Source organism: Sesamum indicum, linkage group LG2 (assembly GCF_026168435.1).
Source record: "Sesamum indicum cultivar Baizhima isolate 11 linkage group LG2, ASM2616843v1, whole genome shotgun sequence".
Lineage (NCBI taxonomy): Eukaryota > Viridiplantae > Streptophyta > Magnoliopsida > Lamiales > Pedaliaceae > Sesamum > Sesamum indicum.
The window spans coordinates 15521381-15544213 of NC_142658.1; the positions used below are offsets into that span (position 1 = coordinate 15521381).

The 22833-nt window shown below is 30.4% G+C and overlaps 2 protein-coding genes across 3 annotated transcripts; one reads left to right on the forward strand and one right to left on the reverse strand.

Annotated features, from left to right (window-relative positions):
- Positions 1-2479: 2479 nt before the first annotated feature.
- Positions 2480-7296, reverse strand: UBC22 (ubiquitin-conjugating enzyme 22). The gene is made up of 7 exons (XM_011071727.3): positions 7043-7296; positions 5320-5368; positions 4838-4982; positions 4673-4750; positions 4052-4164; positions 3791-3894; positions 2480-2975 (listed from the first exon to the last, which is right to left on the reverse strand). The coding sequence occupies exons 2-7, from the start codon at positions 5326-5328 to the stop codon at positions 2630-2632; spliced, it is 795 nt and encodes a 264-aa protein (XP_011070029.1). The 5' UTR covers positions 5329-5368; positions 7043-7296; the 3' UTR covers positions 2480-2629.
- A 10521-nt stretch (positions 7297-17817) lies between these two features.
- On the forward strand, positions 17818-22570 carry LOC105155780 (uncharacterized). Of its 2 annotated transcripts, none has more exons than XM_011071729.3 (2): positions 17818-18059; positions 19791-22570. In XM_011071729.3, the coding sequence occupies exons 1-2, from the start codon at positions 18053-18055 to the stop codon at positions 21878-21880; spliced, it is 2097 nt and encodes a 698-aa protein (XP_011070031.1). In that variant the 5' UTR covers positions 17818-18052; the 3' UTR covers positions 21881-22570. The 2 variants fall into 2 exon arrangements, with proteins under 2 accessions (XP_011070031.1, XP_020547529.1); XM_020691870.2 differs by having other exon boundaries at positions 19858-22570.
- Positions 22571-22833: the final 263 nt, after the last annotated feature.

The window sequence follows — 22833 nt, forward strand, 5'->3', positions numbered from 1 at the left end:
TAAATTGCTAAATCTTCATTAATAATTTATTCAATATATAGTTTTACAATTTAGAAATTATTGACCAACTTGTCTAATAATTAGTGATTCAAATCATTTATTTAAATTATATTATGTTTTGTTTATACATATATTGTCATATGTATTGATGTTTGGTCTTATATATGTTCTATTATACGGAACATATTATATAAAATATGTTAGAAGTATTATATATTGTATATTATATATATTTAGCTTTTATATAAAATATATTATTTAATTTCTTTTATGTATATAAGTATATTATATTTTAAAATTAATTATGGAACAAATTAAAAGGTCAAAGGTATAGGAAATTCAAATTATTTCACAATTCAAACCCAAAATTATAATAAAAAGTAAACAATCTATTACTTATATCTATTATTTTATCGATGTAAGTAAACATAAAATTGAACTACTTAATATAATCATTTTTGAATCAATTCCATTAATTATCTTGAAGTTATTTATACTATCTAAATCCTTTCAGTCTAAGTAAAGGAGGCTTCACAAATTAGCTAGGCTAAATAATATAATTAGCTGTGAATAAAACTCGACACACTTAGTTCTTTGCATTATGAAAAAATAATCCCATAATAGCAAAAATTCAAAACGTTTAGTCCCATAAATCCCGTAAAGCAGAGGACTAAATGGGTCGCGTTTTCTCCATTTCGGAATCATTTTAGAAGTTCCATAATACAGATAACTAAATGTGTTGAGTTTTCACTATTTTGAACCAATTTAAAAATTTTATAGAACAGAAGACGAAAAGTATTGAACTCCTTATCCTATAGGACTAAACGTGTTATTCTGCCCCATAGTTGAATCCAACAACAAGATTGACAATCTATATATCAATTTCAGCGCGAGTGCATGTCTAGTGCATTCTGAACCCAGGACTCCACAATTGTATTTTGACGCCACGACTCCACATTTTGTAAGGTCTTGACAATTTTAAGCTTAACGACTAGACGAAAACATCATCTACTAATTCAAAACTAGAACATGAGTAGTGATACTTTCACACACATACACATATATATATATATATTATCATTTGAATATATAAATATATAATAACCATTTCACATCAAATGGTCTAGCTAAAATTATCTAAAACTCATCAAATATTTGCTGTTACGATATGTTTAAAACTCTTATATACTCAAAATATTCAACCCTTTTTGAATATATATATATATATATATATATAGAGAGAGAGAGAGAGAGAGAGGATTAATTGGAAAAATTAATTAAGAAGCCATTACATACACGTTTTCATATTTACCTTATTGTAATATATGAGACTATTTTTGGATGGAAGCTTGGGTTATAAGAGTTTCAACACTTTGTGCCTTCTTATTTATACATTAGGAACATTTAAATTTGAATTAATTAATTAATTACGTGATAAATATATTAAATATATTATTGATATACAATGTTACAAGATTTCTATATATTGATTTGTACATAAGCATGATCATGAAATCCATTCAGGTATAACTAATTCCTCCTCCATTATTTTATAGAATCTTGAGATACAAATACAAAGATCACAAACACTGTTGAAGTATTGATTAAGAGAATATTTTTATACAGATTAGGATTAGTTGAATCAAATTAATTACAAAGCAAGTTAATATATTTGTTATGTGATTGATCATTTTTTCTGAATTGTACAAGGCAAGTATTGTGCACTTATCATAAAATTAGTTCAGGTTCAATCAAATCCTATACGGATTAGAATTTTCCGCTATAAAGACAAGAACGAAAATCATAATTTCTTAGTATATATCCTAGTACACGTGATCATTCAGAACTAGTACGGATAGATCGACTGGAGAAGACTAGTCCTTAGAAGTAGTTTTAAAATGGGCATCACACTTTCAATAAGTAAATTCAAGGTAAATATGAATTTTTTCATTCAATTTTTTTTTTTTTCAACAAATTTTTAAAATTTTGACTAACAGATAAATTTATTTGTTACATAAACAAATGCCAGAAGTACCAAATGTAATTTTTTAAACTACAAAAATTTTATATATAATTACACAAATCTCAAAAGATGACAGGTGATATCAAATTTGCACATCGGCCAGCCACTTTGTTGCATAATGTCTAAGAACTCTTGCTATACAAAGTTACATACTTGACCATAAAAAATGGGATAAATGATTAGCCAAACCCCTATTGTATTTTGAACCCACATTTATAGGGTCTTGATAATCTTAACCTCAACCACTAAGTTAAGACACCATCAACCACTACGTGAAAACATCATCGAATAATTGAAAACTAAAACATGAGTAGTTTGCAAAGTACTTATGATGCAAACTCAACAGCCCTAACTCAGCCCAAGTCCAGTTGGTTAGGCCTTTTTAAATGATGGGGAGAGTCCACTAAGGAACAACCAATTTACAAAAGAACATTAAAGAAAAAGCAGAAGCAAACATGGCGCAAAGGAGTTCTATTATCAAAAGAGAGGAACAAGTGAACAATACCAATTTATCCACTGATACATTCTTCTATGTCCCTCTGCAGAAATTAACAGAAAACATGATCCAGATCCACAATGTCAACAACCAACATAAAGAAGTTTTGATCATAATCTCTTCAAGCTTTTCTTTCTGGCATCTATCTTCTTCTTGTCTGCCGGTACTTTATTCAGCCCCGCTTCCTTTTTCAGTGTTGCTGGAGCCGCTGTTGAACCGCTAACTCCTGTCTCAGCTGATGAAGGCATGGCAGCTGGATGGTCTTGACCGTTCTCCGGTTTGGGGGCCAATGGAGAGGGTAATGGTTGTGGCGCAGCTCCTGAAACAGCATTCTTCTGGTCGACACATTTTGCTGAGGAATTTGTCTGGTCCACATTTAGGGCAGCAGTCGATTCAGAGATAGCGCCAGTTTTCAACTTTGGCTTTGGCTTGAGAGCATGTATTCCAGTGTAAAGCCTGATAATTTTATAGCAGGAACTCCATTATCAGAAAAGCAAATTATATAGAACTTTAGATCAGATAATGACAATTTTACACAATGTTAACAGCAATCCCCTTCATTCATGGGGGGTGGGGGATCCAATCACACAAGATATTTCAACCATGCGCGTTGCTCATCATCACATGCATCATCTTTTTAGTTGGGCCTTCCACAATCTTACAAGATGATAAGATGGTAAGAGCCTCCGATCAGAGAGGCTACACAACCAAGTTGACTAAGAATGCACTTATCTTCACAAAAACATCATGTGCTGAGCTTGGCTCGACTTTGGCTCATACGATTAACTGAAATCATGCTCGACTTTGGCTCATACAATTTACTGAAATCATCCTGGCATGACTGACCAAAATCTGCTCTACAGAAGCTAAGAGGCCAATCAAGCAATCATACAACTATTTTTAATGTGATAATGGAAACCACTTACGTAATCCTTTCATGGCATGAATCCTAAGCAAAGCAAGCAAATTTCTGGTAGCCGATTCATTATACAAATCACCTAAGATGATGACTTAATCCATCTCCACATGTGCTGATTCAGACTATTGTCATCAGGTTCTGCTAGTACTTAGTTTCTTTATACACATCTTCTACATGGCTGTGCACTACTTTTCCTAGTAAGATTGCTTTTGGTTATCAGGGGCAGGGAGACGTTTTCACGTAAGTAACCAGAGATATAGCTAATGCCATTATTATAACAAAATTGCACGACTTTGAGACCAAATATGGGAGTATGCTCCATTCCTATGAAAAAAGAGAAGCCATGACTTACCTTGCATGTCTGGCGTACTCATCATAATTTTCAAGGAGCATCTTGCCCGCCTGCTCATTCAGAGCGGATTCTGGAAATGGTTCAATTAATAGGCATCTGATTACCTGTCATTCACAGGAGTATAAAATATGTAAACAAACAAGTTTTCTTAAATGCAAATATCTGAAGCATAAATATACACTTCCAAAACTACTTGATCTTTAGCATTGATCAAGCAATTAATAAGTTCAGTTAATCAATCACCAAAATAATGGGACTTACAATTAAAACATGCCGTAAGCCAAGACTTGGGTTCCAGTCTTTCTTCAATGCATTAACACAAATCTCCCCATTTGTTGCAATATTTGGATGAAAGATTTTGGTCAGAAAATAGCCTGAGAGTAAAACGAAGAACTTCAAAATTAGAACACTCATATGCATTTTTTCACATGACATAATTCATCTAACAACCCAAAACTAAATCATAACTTAAGACCATCTTTTAATTTAAACAAAGTACTCAAGTCATCCACTAGAATCACTGGGTGTCTATCTATATTCTGGCCCAGAATGGAATTTACATAAGATTAGAAAGGAAATGGCCTGTTCCAGATGACATTATAAAAAGTAGCAGTCATCATAATAAGGTAGCAAACCTGACAATAAACCGATGAATTTTTCCAACTACATGTAATTAGAATTTGAGGAAGATCTAAATCAATTATGATCTAAATATTTGCAGCACATATTATTGAAATATGGTTGTAGCAAACAACAGATATGTAAATAATACATGATTCTTTGATGTGTTCATACACTTCCAAAGGGGAAGCAACACCGCAAGTTACAGACATTTGGAACCAATCTACTTGGCATCTACACCAACTGTCAAAGATCACAGACCTTTGGGAGGAGATTGTGGGAAATCATGAGACAAAATCAACTTCATGCGAAAAACTCCATTTTCATACGGCGTCCCAGCTGCAAGGTTACAGGAGACCAATCACAAAAAGGACATGATGTCTGATAGAAGGCTAAAAATGCTGAAAGCCTGAAAGAAAAAAGTACCTGGGCCTTCAATGTCAGCATATATAATTGAAAAGTTATCATCATTAACGCCTACTTTAATGCCCTCTGGAGGGGTTTCATCGAGATTCTTCAATTCCTTTGCCAGTTGTTTTATCACATTTGGGGGAAGATTCTCGTTAGTTGCCTAAAACCATATGGACAAATGAAAGACATAAGAATGTGGAAACCCTCTCAAACACAAATTAAAATCCATGTAAGCAAACATCCAAATCTTCTTGCCCATTAGACTTGACATGTAAAGCATAACGCACACTATGAATTTAATTCACCTTTTACCAACTCTTGAAGTTTTAAAACATTTCCAGTTGGTTGTTCTTGTAAATTAAACATGTAGTAATGAGTTATGGAACGGCATCATCTCCTCAAGGAGAGTCCTTTGACTGAGATTGCCTATTCACTAGGCAAACTCTGCATGTGATATATAAGGGAATGAAAAGGCGTCAAAAGAAAATGAAATATACCATTGCCATTGCGCGTTACGTCTCAGTTGGAGTTATCTCTTTAAGTTTTCTGCAGGCGAAAAGGTAAGAAAAAAAGCACCATCAGCAGCTGCTTTTATACAAGTTACAAATTTTGGGACGATAAGCAACAAAGAGGATCCAGAAAAATAACACAAATTAGCACTTTAGATCACATGTAAAATTATGTATTTTTTTAATTGTAGCGAGAGACAGGTCTTACATTAATATTTCAGGTAAATTCCAAATGCACATATAGAATCACAAAGTTTGATATAGAGATTCATTAAAATGAGTTACACCTTCAAATTCATAAAGCCATCCCATCTTTATGGGGCAAAAGCATGCAGTTATAGAATTACTGTCAAGCAATCTGCATCTCTTAAGCATTCATAGGTGATAAAGCAGCAGCAAACTGTGGGCCAAAATCAAACCCTGCTCAGAAGCAACACACACTAGAGTTCTTCCAATTGCAAATCTCAATTTCCAAGCACAGCAAATTACAGTGCCATGCTATAATGTGGCAGTTAGCTCCAGGAAACTAGGACTGAAAGAAACAGGGAAACAATCTTGAAACATCCAAATCATAAACTCAATGTTTTGTGCTCATTTAGCACAATTTATGATACACCCTAAAAGATAAAAAGATAAAGACATCACTTTAATATTGTCAAAACCAAATTTTTATCAGGGATTCAGCAGAAACCCATGATTCCAGTTGAATTCACTTATCCTGAACCTATGATCTCTCTTAAACATGAATGAGACAGTTAGCAAAAAAGATAAATGTGCATATTTTCTGATAAGTAACATTGCTAATCCTCATATCAAATTACTAGTTCTCATAAAATTGATTATAGTTTCCAACTTCTTGCTTCAAACTCTGATATCCCTTCCACCCTCTTGCTCCTGCATTCTCTTCCTCAGAAGTTTAATATAAAATTGCCAAGCATCACACATAAAATTTACACATGCGTTATAAAGACAAATTATCTTGACAAGTCAAAGCCGGTAAGAAAATTGTGTGAAAACTACTAGACAAGAAAAAATGGGTCCAATTATTTATAAAGAAAAAGAGTGAAAACAGTGGGTGCGGTAAAGATCAAGCGGACTAGTTCAGAAACCTAAATAAAGATGGAGAAGAACTGAAAAGAAAAAAATTTCAAACTGCAATCTGAAATCATACTAACAAAGACTGGCCCTGGGATCAACCTCTTGCATTAATATCACATTCTAAATGAAATTTGCCCTTATCCCCAAAATTCGAAATGAACTTCTTACAATTAACACACAGTATAACTTTTCAGTTATTTAACTTTTTCGAAAAGGTGAATTAGAAATGGGCATAACAAAAAAATCTGATCTTTGAAGTAAAGATCATACCATAAGATTCACACACATTAACCCATCAAGAAAGAAAAGAAGTTTACAAGCAAGAAGCATTCACAAAAGCCATTTTCCGGATCGGAATCAGATGAAGCAAAGTATAAACCCTAAAAGTGAACCGCTCAAGAATCCACCCAAATTCCAGTGAAAAAACTGAAACAAGAAAATTCCACAAAAACCAAATCAAAACAAAAAAGTCAAAAGCCCACTTCACATATAATCTCAAGAAACCCAAAATTCCACCGGTAACCAAAAAGATACAACCACGAACCTCAAACACTACCCAAACGGCGGACCTAAAAGAAAAGAAAAAGCATAGAAACACAGAGGAAAAGAATACCTTTGAGCAAGATTGATTGACAGAAAGAGAACAAAATGGGCAAAGAAATCTGAGTGTAAACACGATAAAAAGAGAAGGGGGCCACGCGAGTTTTTTCCTCTGCTATCGCTTTCTTGGATATACAGATAGATTATCAGACTTTGCAAATTCCACCGAATAGATTTCAGATAGCGATCTCTCCCTTGTAAATGATGGAGGACTTGAATTTTAGCATGCACGCAGGTGGGCGAGAGAGAGAGAGAGAGAGTATTGTAGATTTATATATATATATATATATATATGTATAAGCAAACAGTGTGGAGATGGGATTTTGATTTGGGCACCCCAAATTGTTCTACAGCCACTCTTCAGATTGTACCGTTACAACACAGCCACTATACTTTCAAAACTTTGTATTTTCACACTTCTTCAAATCTCTATCTTTTTCTAAAAACAAAAATGATAATAATTACATTTATACTTCCTAATTTATAACATATTTACATAAATTATCTCTATTTTTTAAATAATTATACATACACTTCAAAAATATCGATATCATTACACAAACTATCACATTATTTAATAATTATGAATTATTTCTGTAATTATACAAAAGACAAAAAATTTGCGTAGATAATCATAAATTAAGAAGCATAAATATAATTATTTTATCTTTCATCAGCGTAAAAACTATTCGAATAGAAAATCCCCCAAATTCATATAAAATTTTTATCTTATAATTAATTTATTTCTTTATTTTTTGCATACTCCCCCTTCAGTAAATCTATACTAATAAAAAAAAATTAAAATTCAATTTTTAGCAGCAATTTGTGACATCGTTACATCAAATTTTAAATGTCAATTGTATGCTTAAATATTTGTACTAATATAATTAACTTTCTTATTTTAAATGGTCTAATCATTTTTCATTCAACTGTCAATATACTATTGTATTTGTTCTTCATTTTCACTCATTTTAATTATTTTATTTGCTTTTAATTATATATTAATTTTTATTTTAAAATTTATATCTTATATCTAGGTGGGTAAATATTGCGTGCCACAATGATTAGTATAACAAATTGGTGGAGGAGGGTGGTTCAAGTATTATTTGGTGTCGTGGTGTTTTTTTTTTTATTTTATTTTGATGTCGGATATCAATATCTAACAAACCATTACAGTAGTCATAACATATTAAATCAAAATTAATGCATATTATTATAGTAGAAACATCACCTACTATTCAGTAAAAATGATATGCTTATTATTCAATAGAAATAACATCTCACGCATGAACTGAGATTCAAACTTATGACCTCTAATATTATAGAACCTCAACTTCAGCAACTAAACTAGGTGTAATCGGCGGTGTTATCGTATCTACACCACAATTTTTAAGGGTATGCAATTGAAATTTGCATGGACAATTTATTTAATTAATTAATTATGGAGATTTGTCATTGTGGGGGAACGACGTGTCGGCAGACCACACAGCTCCGGACATAAATGTTTGATTTTGCATAGTACACGCGCTGTCCTCCACCCATGACAAATACTCGCTAATTTGTGGGTTTGTCTCTGGGACAATTATGCTGTATTTTCTAAAATTTGATGTAATTATATATAAATTTTTTAAATTTATATACTTCTATATGATGAGTAGGTCTCTTCAATTCATCAAATTTTGATGATATTAACAAAAAATTGAATAAAAATTAATATTTACCTCCATTTAACTTATTACTAATTTATTATAGGTCAAATAAATATTTTATGATCAAAATTTTCTTATATTTTTTTATTTGTTAATACATGTGATGAGGTACATTTTCACCATTATAAGGATAGTTTAATCACAAAAAATTTGTTTGACATGCAATAAGTCAATCAAGGGTAAATATCGATTTTCATTCAACAAACTTAGTGAATTTGACTAACGAATGAATCTATTTATTAGACGAAAACAATTTCAGAGTAACTAAATGTAATTTTTCGAACCTCAAAGAGTCAAGGTGTACACCAAACCTCAAGAGAGAAGACTATAATTATCCTTTCTTCTTACGAATTTTCATGCAAGTAAAGAATGTGTCTGCATACGTTTATTTTAAGTGTTCATTAATTTATTCCTGAATATAAGTTGAAAAATGTATTTCTTTATGTATTTATTAGTTATTCTTAAATATAAGCTGAAAACAATATTTATTTTATATATATATTATGTTCTCGAACTACTTAAATTAAGTCGACTTAGACTAAAGTTATAAGAAACTCCCGACCAACTTCTATAACTTATTAGTAAAATAAATATTAAGCTATTTTTTCAAACATTCGGGATTTCAATTTTTTCTTTCACTTCTATTTTTTTTTTCAATTACTCATAACTTTTACTATTGAAATTATTTTTCAAAAAATATTTAAATTATATTATTTAATATTCTAGCAGGCCCTCCACCGTAGACAATAATTGTCCTTTTCTTTTTTCTTACTATAATTAAGTATAACACGTGAAACTATTTTTCACAAAATATAGAGAGTTTATAAAAAATTTAAATTATTAAATAAGAGAATTATTTAATATTTTAATATTATAAGAATAATAGAATTTTCAAAAACAACCATACATGCCCAATAGTGCAATGCTCATGTCTCCACTTTTATAAATTTATTAAAAAGTAATAATTTTATATTCCAAATATGTCACTCTCACTAACATTATGTTTTTAAAGTTCTTTTATATATATATATATAATTCAATTAAAGTAATTAATTTTTTTTTCTTCTTTTATCAATAATTAGAAGTATATATACAGTTGGATGAGAGATGAACTCAAGAATGTAAAATAAGTATGTGTATTGATTTAAATAATTAATTCACATTAATATTAATTAGGTGCTTTTTTTTTCTATAGTCATATAAATTAATGTTATAAATTTTATTACTTTGTATTTATTTTCAAAAAAATTGAAATTATTGTTCTATTATTTCTACTTATATGAGAGCTGTATTAGTCGGTGGACTTTAAGAGCCCGTTTGGTTGTGATTTTATTTTCAGTTTCAGTTTCTAACAATTGTATTTGTATAAAAATACTTTATTGATTTTCGTGCAAAAACTGAAAATATATTTGGACTAATTATTTTCAAATATAGGTATATAGGTGTGAGAATTAAAAATATAAGTATATGTATTTTTGATATGACATAAATTAATTATGAGGGCTGACCAAAATGGTTAGGAGAGAAAGTAATTTTATTTAATTTGAAACAAGAAAAAATATGCTGACAAGATAAGATAAGTATGACCAATCCATGTGACCTATAATTTCAAAAAATTTAAGATTAAAATAGCAATACATTCTCAATGAAAATGGTTTGACCATATAAAATCTCAACTATCCAAATGGTGAAAAGTGAAAATAATCTCATTAAAAACACAACCAAACGAGCTCTAAATATTTCTGTAAGCTATTAAGAATTTTTATGATATTTATAGCAGTGCTCGGAATCGCATCCGCAAAATTTTTTATTTAACGAAAAATATACATTATATATTAAACTTGAATTCTTTTATTTTAATTAATAATGGTGGACAGAAATTTGAATCGAGCGTTAATTAATAAAATAAATAAAATAAAATAAAATTTGTGTAGAGAAAGAATCTTAAAAAAAAATAATTGCAGAATAATAAAAAAAAATTCTAAATAACGAACATCAAAGCAATCAACATTCTATTATTACAACTTTTAATATGCAATATATTAATATTTATAATTTAATCAATAATTTCTGAATAAATAAAATATAACACATTACTCTCAGAAATAAACTAAATATTTATATTTATAAAATTTGAACGTACAACTTTTGAATTTGTGAACCTAACCACTCATGCAAATAAGAAAAAATTGCATTTTTAATCCCACGTAATAGATGTGTTGTATTTTTTATCTCATTATTTATGAGTTTAGCTCTGTAACATTTTTGGTCCTATAGATAAATATTTTGGCACATTTGGTCCGTAAGATATAAATAATTTTATATCATATGGGACCAAATGTATCGTAATTTTTATCTTATGAGATCAAATATCCCATAATTTTTATCTTATAAAATAAAAAATACTATAATATTTATCATATAAAATTAAATTTATTAAATTCATAAATTATGAGATAAAAAATACAACACACACTATCACATACGACTGCAGATACGAACTCCCTTCCAAAAAATCATTGGTTGCATGATCAATAATAAAAGTTAGATGGCTGGAGTCCACGAATATTGTCGCGGTGTGGGCTCCACATAAAAGCTGCTGAAATTCAAATTTGCCGACGCTTATTGACCGTTGAAGCCTCGGTTTCCCAGCTAGCCGTTATCCGCTGCGCTGCCAGCTGCAATTTTATTTTATTTTATTTTATTTTTATCAGTCCCTTCCCTCTCATAAATTTATTGATTATTTATTATATTCTTTGAATAATAGTTTGTTAAATACACAACTCTTCTTATTTTTATTTTTCTGATTATTTTGTTAATAATCATTTTATATAAAATTCTATTTGTCCATAATATTTCAGTGCACACTTCGTTAACAAAACAATTACTATTTTTTTTATATTTTTGTTTGATGTGTAGTAATTATATTTTATTATTACATTGATTACGCGTCAAAAAAAATAATAATCACACAATATATATATATGGATTCGATCAATTCAAATAATACCCATTTGGTCGCTTTTGTGTATTTGATTTTTACATTGTTTTTAGCATAATTTGAAAATATTACCGGTAGGTTAATGAAACTTAAAAGACGATATTGTGAATTTGAGTTTTCGGGGATATTGGTCCATATTATTTTTTTATAATATTTATTTATTTATTTAGATGTACTCTTCGATTTGAAATTATTAATGTATTTCTTCAATTTTTGATATTTGAATATAGTGAATAATATAGTAATCTGTTTCTTATTATGTGAGTCGACACAATTTTCACATTTTAATATTTAAATTATTGTACAATATAAACAAATAGTTTCTGAAAAATAAGAAAATTTGATAGCTAATTTCACATTAAAAAAAATACTCGTGTAGTCAAAAGCACCAATAATTCATTGAATATATATCTTTTCTATTTATGTAATATGCTCATAATTGAACTATTTGGATAAGATATTGCTCAACTACTGATTCTCTCTACCAAATTAGTGTTGGGGAATATATATATATATAGTTTGCGATTCATTGCATTATTCATATATTTAAATTTATTACAATGTATTACTTGGTTGGTAAAGTTGAGATCCCATAATTTATTATAAAAAAAGATACTTATGCTCCACTCTTTTGAAATTTGGTGTAATTACACGCAAACCGTCCTGTAATTTGAGGAATTACATTTAGCACCCATGAGGTTAATTTAGTTTTTTTTTTTTTGTAAATATCAGCAAATATAGTGAATTTTGCTTAATTGAGGGATTTATGTATTAGATGGAATTTTTAATATTACAAGAAATCTACGAGTATTTACACCAAACCTGAGGGAAGAAGAATGTAATTATCCATTATAAAAATAAATATACAGCCACGTTTGTGAAAATTACTATAAAAACAGACATACTCATATATTCATGATACACGAAAATCGCAATTTTCTTATTGTGATGTGTCAATGTTATCAATCAGGTAATGTATTATTGGCCCTTTTTTTTATGTAATAAATAAATAAATCATTTGACAACAACTCTTCAATCATTTGAAAAAGTAGTTTGTTAGATTAATTATTTAAAATCAAATAAAGAAAAGAAAAAGATGTTTTAGTGGAAACAAAAGTCCATAATGATAATTTATTATTACAATAATTTGGGCATAAGAATCCAATTACTAGGATTTGCATTGTCTAACAACAAAGTTGGTTGGTGTGGGCATTTGGAATCCAAAGTCTACTTTTCTTTTTTTTTTTTTTTTCAACAAAAACCACCTAGAGGTGGGGAGCTTTTCGGAGTCCCCAGTCCTTCTATATTAAAATGCACAAGATAATTACAGCCGGGAGTGCTACCTCCCTAAAATTTCTAGTAAAACCATAAACAAGGAGTACTACTCCCTTACAAATAGAACAACAATAAACAAGGAATACTACTCCCTTACAACAAAAGACCCGAACAGGTATCATAGAGGAATTATGGCAAGTCAAAAAGATTTTTGTTATCCTACCACGTCATGGCACGCACAGCACCAAAGTCTACTTTTCTTCTTTTACCATAAATTCTAGTTTTGATTGGGGCTGATCGGACCAGATCAATTATATAATAAGTATAATTTATTATATAATTAATACATAATTTAAAAAAGTAATTAATTATATAAATAAATACATTATATTTAACTATGTAATTAATTTATTTCGATTAAATCTGATCTTGAAAATAATTATTTCTTTTTCTTTTCACTATTATTATGGAGTATCTGATAAAAAAAAAAAAGTATGTTGTATTATAGCGAAAATTGAAAATTAAGATGAGAACATAAATTGAGAGTGTTTGAAAAAATGAATAATTAGAATTAAGAAAAAGGTAAAATGGTAGTTTCATTTAAAAAAAATACTTGCTTTATATTTAATTTATAAGTTAAAAGACCAGTTTGTCCTTGATCTGAGATTCAGACGAGCGACAAAGAGTTAATTTAGAATTTTACAAAAAATATTAGGGGAATTATTTACAGAAATACCACCAAAAGTCTTGTAAACTACCCTCTTACTTGTTTTTAATCTCGGATTAAGAATATTTAAAAAAAAAAAGTGATTAAAATAAGTGGAAATTATAATTTCAAACCTCTGTGGACTTTGTGATTAATAAATTAAAAAATTATTATTGAAAACTTGGGCCTTTGATCTCCTTTTATGACTTGCAAATTGGAATCAGGTAGAATTACAAGTTTGGGTCCAAATTTGGGGTTATCAATGAATTTATACTTACATAAACTATAAAATATTGAATTTACACATTATAATATTATTATGCGTTGATTCAATGACTTACAGTTTATGTGGGTACAAACTCGTTGGACCAAGAATTTCCTAAATATTCCTCCCGTCTTTATGGGAACATGGGATGTTAATTATATAATGTTATTGCGCGTGCATTATTAATTAAAAATTTTAAATATTTATTATTATTTCTAATATATATTTTAATTGCATAAATTAAAATGTTAAATAGAAAATAGAGAAAGGAGTTAAACATTTTTAAAAAATGCCAGACCAAAAAAATGTGTGTGCATAATTAGTTTTAATTTTTAAAAAATTAAATGTTATTTTAAGAATATTTATTAATAAGAATAAAAAAATATATTAAACAAAAAAGAAAGAGTTAAAATTGATAATATAACTAAAAAATAAGACACCAAAAGAGAGCTCTTTATTAATATACAAAAAATAGTTTTCAATAATAATAGAGTATAAATATTACATTTATATAATTTTTTCTGAAAATATAAAATTAGAAGAAATACCATATGCTTAAAGAATATAATCCACAAATGTTCTTTTTTTCAAAAGCTTTGCTGGCAGGGTATTTTTGACATTTCACTTTCAGGCATCCTTTTTGGTTGGAAATTACTGATAGGAGTAGTTTTTGTCAATATACAAAAAGCATGGATTGTTTTTGTAATTACACTAAACGTTAACGGGTGTAAATATAATTATTTCTATTTTTTATTTTAAAAAATTTAAGTGTTAATTACACTTAAACTTATTATAGAAATGCGAAATTATACTTTTCTTTTCTTCAAAAGAGTTTTGATGTTACACCTTCATCCCTTCTGAAACTTAAAACTTCTCTATTTACACCTGATAACATTCTATTAAGGGTTTGGTTGACATCTATAATACACGGACTCTGTGAAAAATTATTCGGTAAAGTGTCTGACACGTATCGAACATGGCATCTGCGAATTAAAAAAAAAAAAAGGGGACACGGCGTCAGACACGCTTGTTGGCGTGTTTGACATGTTTTGATTTTTTTTTTTTTATATAATTTCAAAAAATTTTGAGCTATCTTTAATGAATTTTAAACTTAATAAAAAAAATTTAATTCACTCATCTTATATTAAAAATATTATGATGAAATTACTAAAAATTCAAGAGATGTTCATAATAATTTAAATTATTAAAATTTTTTTATTGCATTTCTTTTAAAAAAATTTGATTATGTATGTTTTTAAAGCCACGTTCGATAAATGTAGATATAAGACATGCTTGTTTTATATTTTATCTTAACATTTTTCATATTGTATATTTTTATTTTATAAAAAATTGAGAATATATATAATAAAAATATATTATATATAGCCGTGTCGATGCCGTGTCTTGTCCTAATCTTTTTATATTTTTCATGTCGCTTTGTCCATGTGAGTGTGTCTGTGTCCATATATCATAGGCTGACGTTAGTTAGAAAACTACCTAAATTTTTTATTTTACCCCTCATTTAATATCCCTATATATATATATATATTAGGAATAATTATATTTACACCCCCTCACCTATTTTCTTTGTACACAAACCACCCCTACTTTTTGAAAAATTACAAAAATCACCACTAGCAACCTTTAAAATCTAAAGATACCCCTGTTAACTAGGTCAATTTTTCAAATAAATTTTTAAGGACAAAAATACCCTTAGGTGTCAAAGTAATATTAAAGATGAGTAATATGATCTCATATATATTTCTTTTATTATTTATATCAACTTTTAATTTAAATTTAAATTTAAATTATTTTATTAACTTTTTTCTAAAATATCTCTATATAAAATTGGACTTTTTAATAATTAAAATATTAATTTATTTACTTAATATATAAATAAAGTTAGTTAATAGATTATAAATTTAAATTAAAAATTATCACACTTGTGTAAATTATTAAATTAAAAGATTAGTTATCCTCTATTTTTATTTATAACTAAGTTTTATTAAAATAAAAATTAAGAATGATTTATGTATTTTACATAAATCTAATTAAAATCAATAAAATAAATTTTTATTCATTAAAAGTTATTTTAATAAAATAGGGGTTAGAATGGGCATGGCAGTGCAGTTGGGGAAGAAGGAATAATATTTTTATAAAATATATAATTTAATAATTTAAAATATCTTTTTAATAAATGAATTATTTATTTTGTTATTTCTAATATGATTTATATAAAATACATAAATTATTTTTAAATTTTAATTTTAGTAAATTTTATTTATAAATAAAATTAGAGGATAAATAATCCTTTAATTTTAATAATTTTACTAAGGGATAATTTATATATTAATTAAATAATTTAATATTTTAATTATTAAAAAGTAAAATTTTATATAGAGATTCAATAAAAAAAAATTAATATAATAATTTATATTTAAATTAAAACTCGGTATAAATAATTAAAATATATGGGTCATATTACTAATCTTAGAAAAAAATTACTTTGACATCCTTTCTACCTTTTGATAATTATAAAAACGCCATAAGGGCATTTTTTTGTCCTTAAAAAAATATCTTAAAGATTAATCTAGTCAACAAACGCATTTGAATTTTGAAGGCTGTTAGGGGTGGGTTCTATAATTTTTTAATAGATAGGGTGGTTTGTTTAAAAAGGCAATAGGTGAGGGGGTGTAAATGTAATATTATTTATCTTATAAAGAAATAAATATAATATATATAGAGTTGTGAGGAATATTAGAACATGGTCCCTCACTTATGAGAAATTACTTTTTCTTGAAAAGATGATGGCTGCACTTCAAATCTGATTTATGTTCTTTCCAAACCCATCAATCTATTGTTTTACCTTACCTCCTTCCAACTCTAACAATTTTATCCACTTAAATTTATATTTTTGGTTTTTCATATAATAAAATAGAGATTTTACAATTATGAGGTTAGTATTTTAGTCCTCCATACATAAATTATTTAATTATTATTTATAAGGTAAATTAAAAAATTATTTTCTATGAAATTTGATATAATTATAAATTTCGTTCGTTGTTTGGAAAATTATAAATATTTCTTTTAAATAAAAAAAATTATATAGTCCTTCGTATTTGAAACTATATCAAATCTCAATGAATAATTTTTCTATTAACTATCATACTAAGATGGTTACATTAGTGTACATCGAATTAAATATATGTACCACTCACACTAATATAAAGGGATGATTACAAGATATATAGTGTAATTATATATGAATTTTTTGTAGTTTAAAAAATTACAAATAACACTTTTGAGGTTTGCTTCCGTCTAACATGTAAGAATAGTTTAGTTGGAAAAAAAATTTATTTAACATGTAATAAGTCAATCGAGGATAAATATATATTTTCATTCACTTTTTGTTAATATCAACAAATTCAGTTAATGGGGGGACTTATTTGTTAGACGGAAGCAAAATACATGAGTGTTAGGTATAATTTCTCAAACCACATAAAGTTTATGTGTAATTACACCAAATCTCAGGGGAGAGAGTGCAATTATCTCATAATTTTCCTATTAACTATCATACATCAAACTAAATATAGAGTTATATAAATGAAAAAGCATTTATGAAGTGTAAATAAATAAATGGTCTTAAATTATTGGCAGCCCTAATAATTAATTATGTATTAGTGGATCAATCAACCATTTAACTCTAATTCCCAATAATTGAAATAGCTGAGGAAAAGCACAACACAGGGTTCAAGTGTTGTACGTCGCGCTCCCTAGTTTGTACATTTTCCAATTATATATAAAAATAGAAAATAGAAAGATTTGACGACAAAGGGGAAAGCGAACAGAAACACAAGTATTGTTAAACGGAGGGATTTTGGTCTTTTCAGCGCTCGGACAGCTACATGCATGTAGAGAGAGAAATGAGAGGGGTGGTTTTAGAGAGAGAAAATATGTGTGCAGAGAGAGAGAGAGATGAGGAAGAACAGCTGATGACTTGCTGCTGACTGACGTGAAGATCTAGGAGGAGGACTGAACTCTGTTTTTTGCAATTTTTCGCCTCTGCTATGGAAGGTAAGCTAGAGTTTGAGACCTTTTTTTTCTTTTTTCCCCTTCCCTGTTAGAACCCTAGGGGTTTTTATGTTGATTGGTTTGTTTTGACTTGGATTACGTTGGATTAGCTGAATTATGAAGTAATTCTAGCTCTTGTTGTGGTCATTTACTCTGAATTGCTTGGTTGTGTTGTTTGTGAATTCGAGTAGTGAGAATCGGAGTAGCTGCGTGTGATGGTTGTAATGATTGGAGTTAGCTGTGGTTTCTTGGTTGTGATCTGTAGATTTATTTTGTTTGATTTGTTGACCTTGAGTCTAGGGGATTTCGTTAGTTTATAAGTGCGCTTATGTATGTTACTTGTTCAGCATTTTCTCAAATTTCTTCAGCTTATTTCTTTGTGTGGGGGCTAGTGGTGGTGTCTCATTCTTGTTAAACTTCTGGAGTCTGATGGATATTGGATTAGCTTAAGGTGACGGCAAATGAATTGCTTTCGAGATACGATATTTGATTGCTTGTAAACTGGAGAACATTAGTAATTTTGTTACATAATGTATATTTGTTTGCTGATAGGTGTGAAATTACTGTGTGCGTGTGTTAGGTGCAGCTTTTTACAATGCTTAAGTGTACATTAATTTATTACAATGTCTGCATGAAGCTGAATTTAAGTTCTTTCAATATGCACCTTTACGTTTAAGACGCACTTAACCATGTCATTTTAGGTGATTGTTTACAGGCTTCCCTGCTCACTCTAAAACTAAACTTTATTTTCTCGTCAAAAGTTTCAATTTATTGGTCTCAATAGCTTGTCATGGTCGAGTTTTGTCCCTGTAATTGCAATAAAGTTCTTTTCAATCTACTCTAAATAGAAGTTAGACTAGTGTTGCCGTAAAACACATAATTGGAGTCCTAACATATATTTCGAGTAGAGATTTGGTTTCTCTGTTTCCACCATTGAGAGGTAGATAAATATAAGAACAAATAAATTAATAGTATAGATAAGATATCTTGCCTGGTCAAATTAATCACACATCTTTCTGGAAAAGAAATTTGACTTCATACATACAAGGTAAATTAGATTAGTTCCTTGTTTTTGTATTTTGATGCCAGATTGGTTCATGAGTTTGTGGAAATGATTAATTTTGTTTTATTTGGATTTTGGATGGTTTTCATGTAATACCCCATCCCTTATGGATCAGAAACTAATAAGATAAGCAACATATTAGCTTTGACAAAATACTTAAGTGCATCATTGAAGATTCCTTTTCGGCTACTTGTTCATAGCAAAATTTTTTGGAGGCAGTGCTCGTGTCCAACTGGCTCACGGCCTGGGGCATGACATTTCACCCAAGTTTTTGGTTTAAAGTTTAATATGTAAACATGCGTCTGGAAATGGCAAAGTGATGCAAACTTGGGGAATTTGCATTTAGATAACTTACCAGTATAACCTATTCATTTTGGAAGACAGATGTCCCTTGACTCAAAAAGTATGCACCATTATACTAAAAAAATTGATTATAACTTGGCATCTTTATACTGTATATTGACAAATCTGAAATTCTATGATATGTAGTTTTCTTGCATATGTTTGTAACACAGTAGTGAACTACTAGCTCTTTCGTCCACCATATTTTGCTGCTTCTTGTATCAGTTTCAGTTTTATTCCATTGCTACTTTGATTCATCTCAAATACAAAGCCATCCTTTAGAAATGTCCTAAAATAACTGATGGAAGTGTGAGAACTCTTATCTTTAGGTATATCTCCAGATAGAGATTCGGTGGAATCTGCAACTAAAAAGTCCAGTATTTCATCTGGTGGTAGGGCTCAGGATAGGAAGGAGTTCTTCCGCAGGTTTGTGGACGGTGAAATCCTGAAAGCAAATCTTACAGATTGGTTTGAGGATATATCTGAATGTAATGCATCGCCAGCTTTTGATGTTCCTTTTGAGTTGATAGACCTTCAGAAGTTTGATTATGCACTTGAAGGGGTTCAATTTCAGCAGCTGATACGGATGCCTAATGCTATTCATGCATCAACATCCAGCGATGTCGAAGCAACTGCTTATCTTGCTCTTGAGGATTTCTTGCATACCAGTGCACATAGCCTGTGGGAAGCTTTCTGGGGGCATGAGAATGATGTAATGCCTTTCTATGTCTCTTCTTTGTATGATGGGAACGTGAAATTTTACGAAGCCGAAAAGGCTATTGCTAAAGGTAAAATTAGAGGGCTTTGTGCATCAGCTATAATGCTAAAGAACCAAAGACATCCACAGGGGAAGTGGGATGACATTGTTGAATTGGCATTGCTGAGGCCTGATGTTGGGAGTCTAACATCAGTGGAGGATGATCCAATACCCCCCTTCTCTATTATTGGTGAAGCTTTGTTCTTTGCTCTTCGGGTATTGCTCGCAAGGAGTATCAGCAGATCACATATTCCTCTGAGTTTGAATTCTGTTTATGTACTTCTATTCGATTCTCAATATGGCAGTGTTGTTAAAGTTGAAGGTGATCTGAATAAGTTGGAATTTGATCTAAACAATGTATATGAATCTGCCGCTGCTTGGTTCAAGAATCATTCACAAATTGTAATTTCCCCAGTTGATAGGATTTGGAACAAGCTAGGAAATGCTAACTGGGGGGACATTGGTGCTTTACAAGTACTTTATGCTACATTTCATTCCATCACACAATATGCTGGAATGCCTAAGAATTCAATTGAGGATTTAGCCGCTGACCACAGTTCCCGTCTTCAAACAAGAAGAATTGAGAGGCAATTGGGGGACATGAGGGTAAATGGGAATGGTCTGTTTAGGTTCCAGCATCATACAGCTTCACCTGAAATTGTAGAAGTACAGGATGAATCCACTAAAGTAGATTCTGGGAAGTTAGTGAAGCTAGAAGTAGGGCATGTTCTACTCTTAGAAGATTCTAGTTGGCAAAAAGGTTATCAGATAGATGAGGTTCTGAATGATGGAGAGATTCAGTTTTATCTTGCATCTTCTGTTGATGATCCTGGACAGGCTTCGTTTCTGTATGTTGGTTCATATCCTTCACAATTGGAGCCAGCATGGGAAGATATGAAATTATGGTATCAAGTTCAGAGGCAAACTAAAGTACTGAGTGTTATGAAACAAAAAGGTTTGTCCAGTAAGTATCTTCCTCAACTGGATGCATCTGGCCGGGTAGTTCATCCTGGTCAGTGTCGGAGACCAAGCTCAGGTGGTAACTGCGACCACCCATGGTGTGGGACTCCTGTCCTAGTCACTACTCCAGTAGGAAGGACTGTTGCTGACCTGGTAAGAGCAGGCCAATTTGGTGCAGAGGAGGCTATCAGGTGTTGCCATGATTGTTTATCAGCTCTGTCTGCCAGTGCTTCCGCTGGAATCCGGCATGGTGATATCAGGCCAGAAAATGTTATCTGTGTGAGAACTGGTATGAGGCAGCCATATTATGTCCTTATTGGCTGGGGTCATGCTATTTTAGAAGATCGGGATCGCCCAGCACTCAATCTTCACTTCTCTTCCACTTCTGCACTTCAGGAGGGAAAACTTTGTTCTGCTTCCGATGCAGAGAGCCTGGTATACATGCTCTATTATTCTTCTGGCGGGGATTTGCCTGTCCTGGACTCAGTTGAGGGAGCACTGCAATGGAGGGAAACCTCGTGGTCAAGGAGGTTCATCCAGCAGAAGCTTGGTGACATCTCTGCTGTCCTGAAAGCATTTGCAGATTATGTTGACAGCCTATGTAGCACACCATATCCCATTGACTATGGGGTTTGGCTAAGAAGGTTGAGAAGACATATTCGTGAAGAAGATAGTGGAAAGGAAGTCGACACGTCCGGTTAAAACTATACACAGTTATTACACTGGCAGGGTTTTATCTCATTTCACCTGTTCCATTTCTAGTTACCATCCCTGGAGCAGCCTTCTGAGAGTTCGGGGGTTAAACACCGAAGAAGAGATGCCGTTTCTTAAAAGATTTGGGGGCTGTTTCTGGTAAAATATATAAAGAAGATCAAAAGATTTGGGGGCCGTTTCTGGATATGATGTATAAAGAAGATGGAGGTGGATCTTCCGATGGATGTGGGACAACCCTCAGCTTGTCCCTGACTTGAGCATGAGAGCTCTGATATCTTCACCTGTGCCTGGATATTTTGTGATTGGGCTGTTCCTGGTATCATGTTCCCGTGGCCAAGGCAAGGGCAATGGGGAATTAACTGCTGAGACAACTGGAAACGTGGACCTTGAGGGGAGCCCAGAGGACATCTGACTCTTGGTTGTGGTCTTTGTACAAGGTAAAATAGGATGTCTTTTTTTTCTTCTTCATTTGAGAAGGGTTGCCAAAGAGGTATTGTATTTAGAGTTGGTTATTTTTTCATGTAAAGATAGACTAGATCAAATGTCTGATAGGTGCAGTCCCAGTAGAGAAAATGTCTGATTGGTTGAACGTAGTTTTTGCTTGTTGACTATGGTAAATTACAACGAACACTCAAATTTGATATAATTATAAATATCTCTCATTTTAAAAATTATTAATACCAATTCTTAATGAAATTATGTAGTGCTTGAATATATATTTGGAATTATCAAATTTACTCTTACTGTATTTTTTTTAAAAAAAGTGAAAAGTTATAAAAAGTATCCACTTAATATGGAAGAAAATGAATAAAATTATTATTTATAATTCACAAATACAAAATTCACCAGAAAAAATGAATGAAAAGAGATAACAGATTGGGTTAGTTGTTAGACGATTATTAAAATAAGAAGGTATGATAAATTTTCAAACAACGAATATG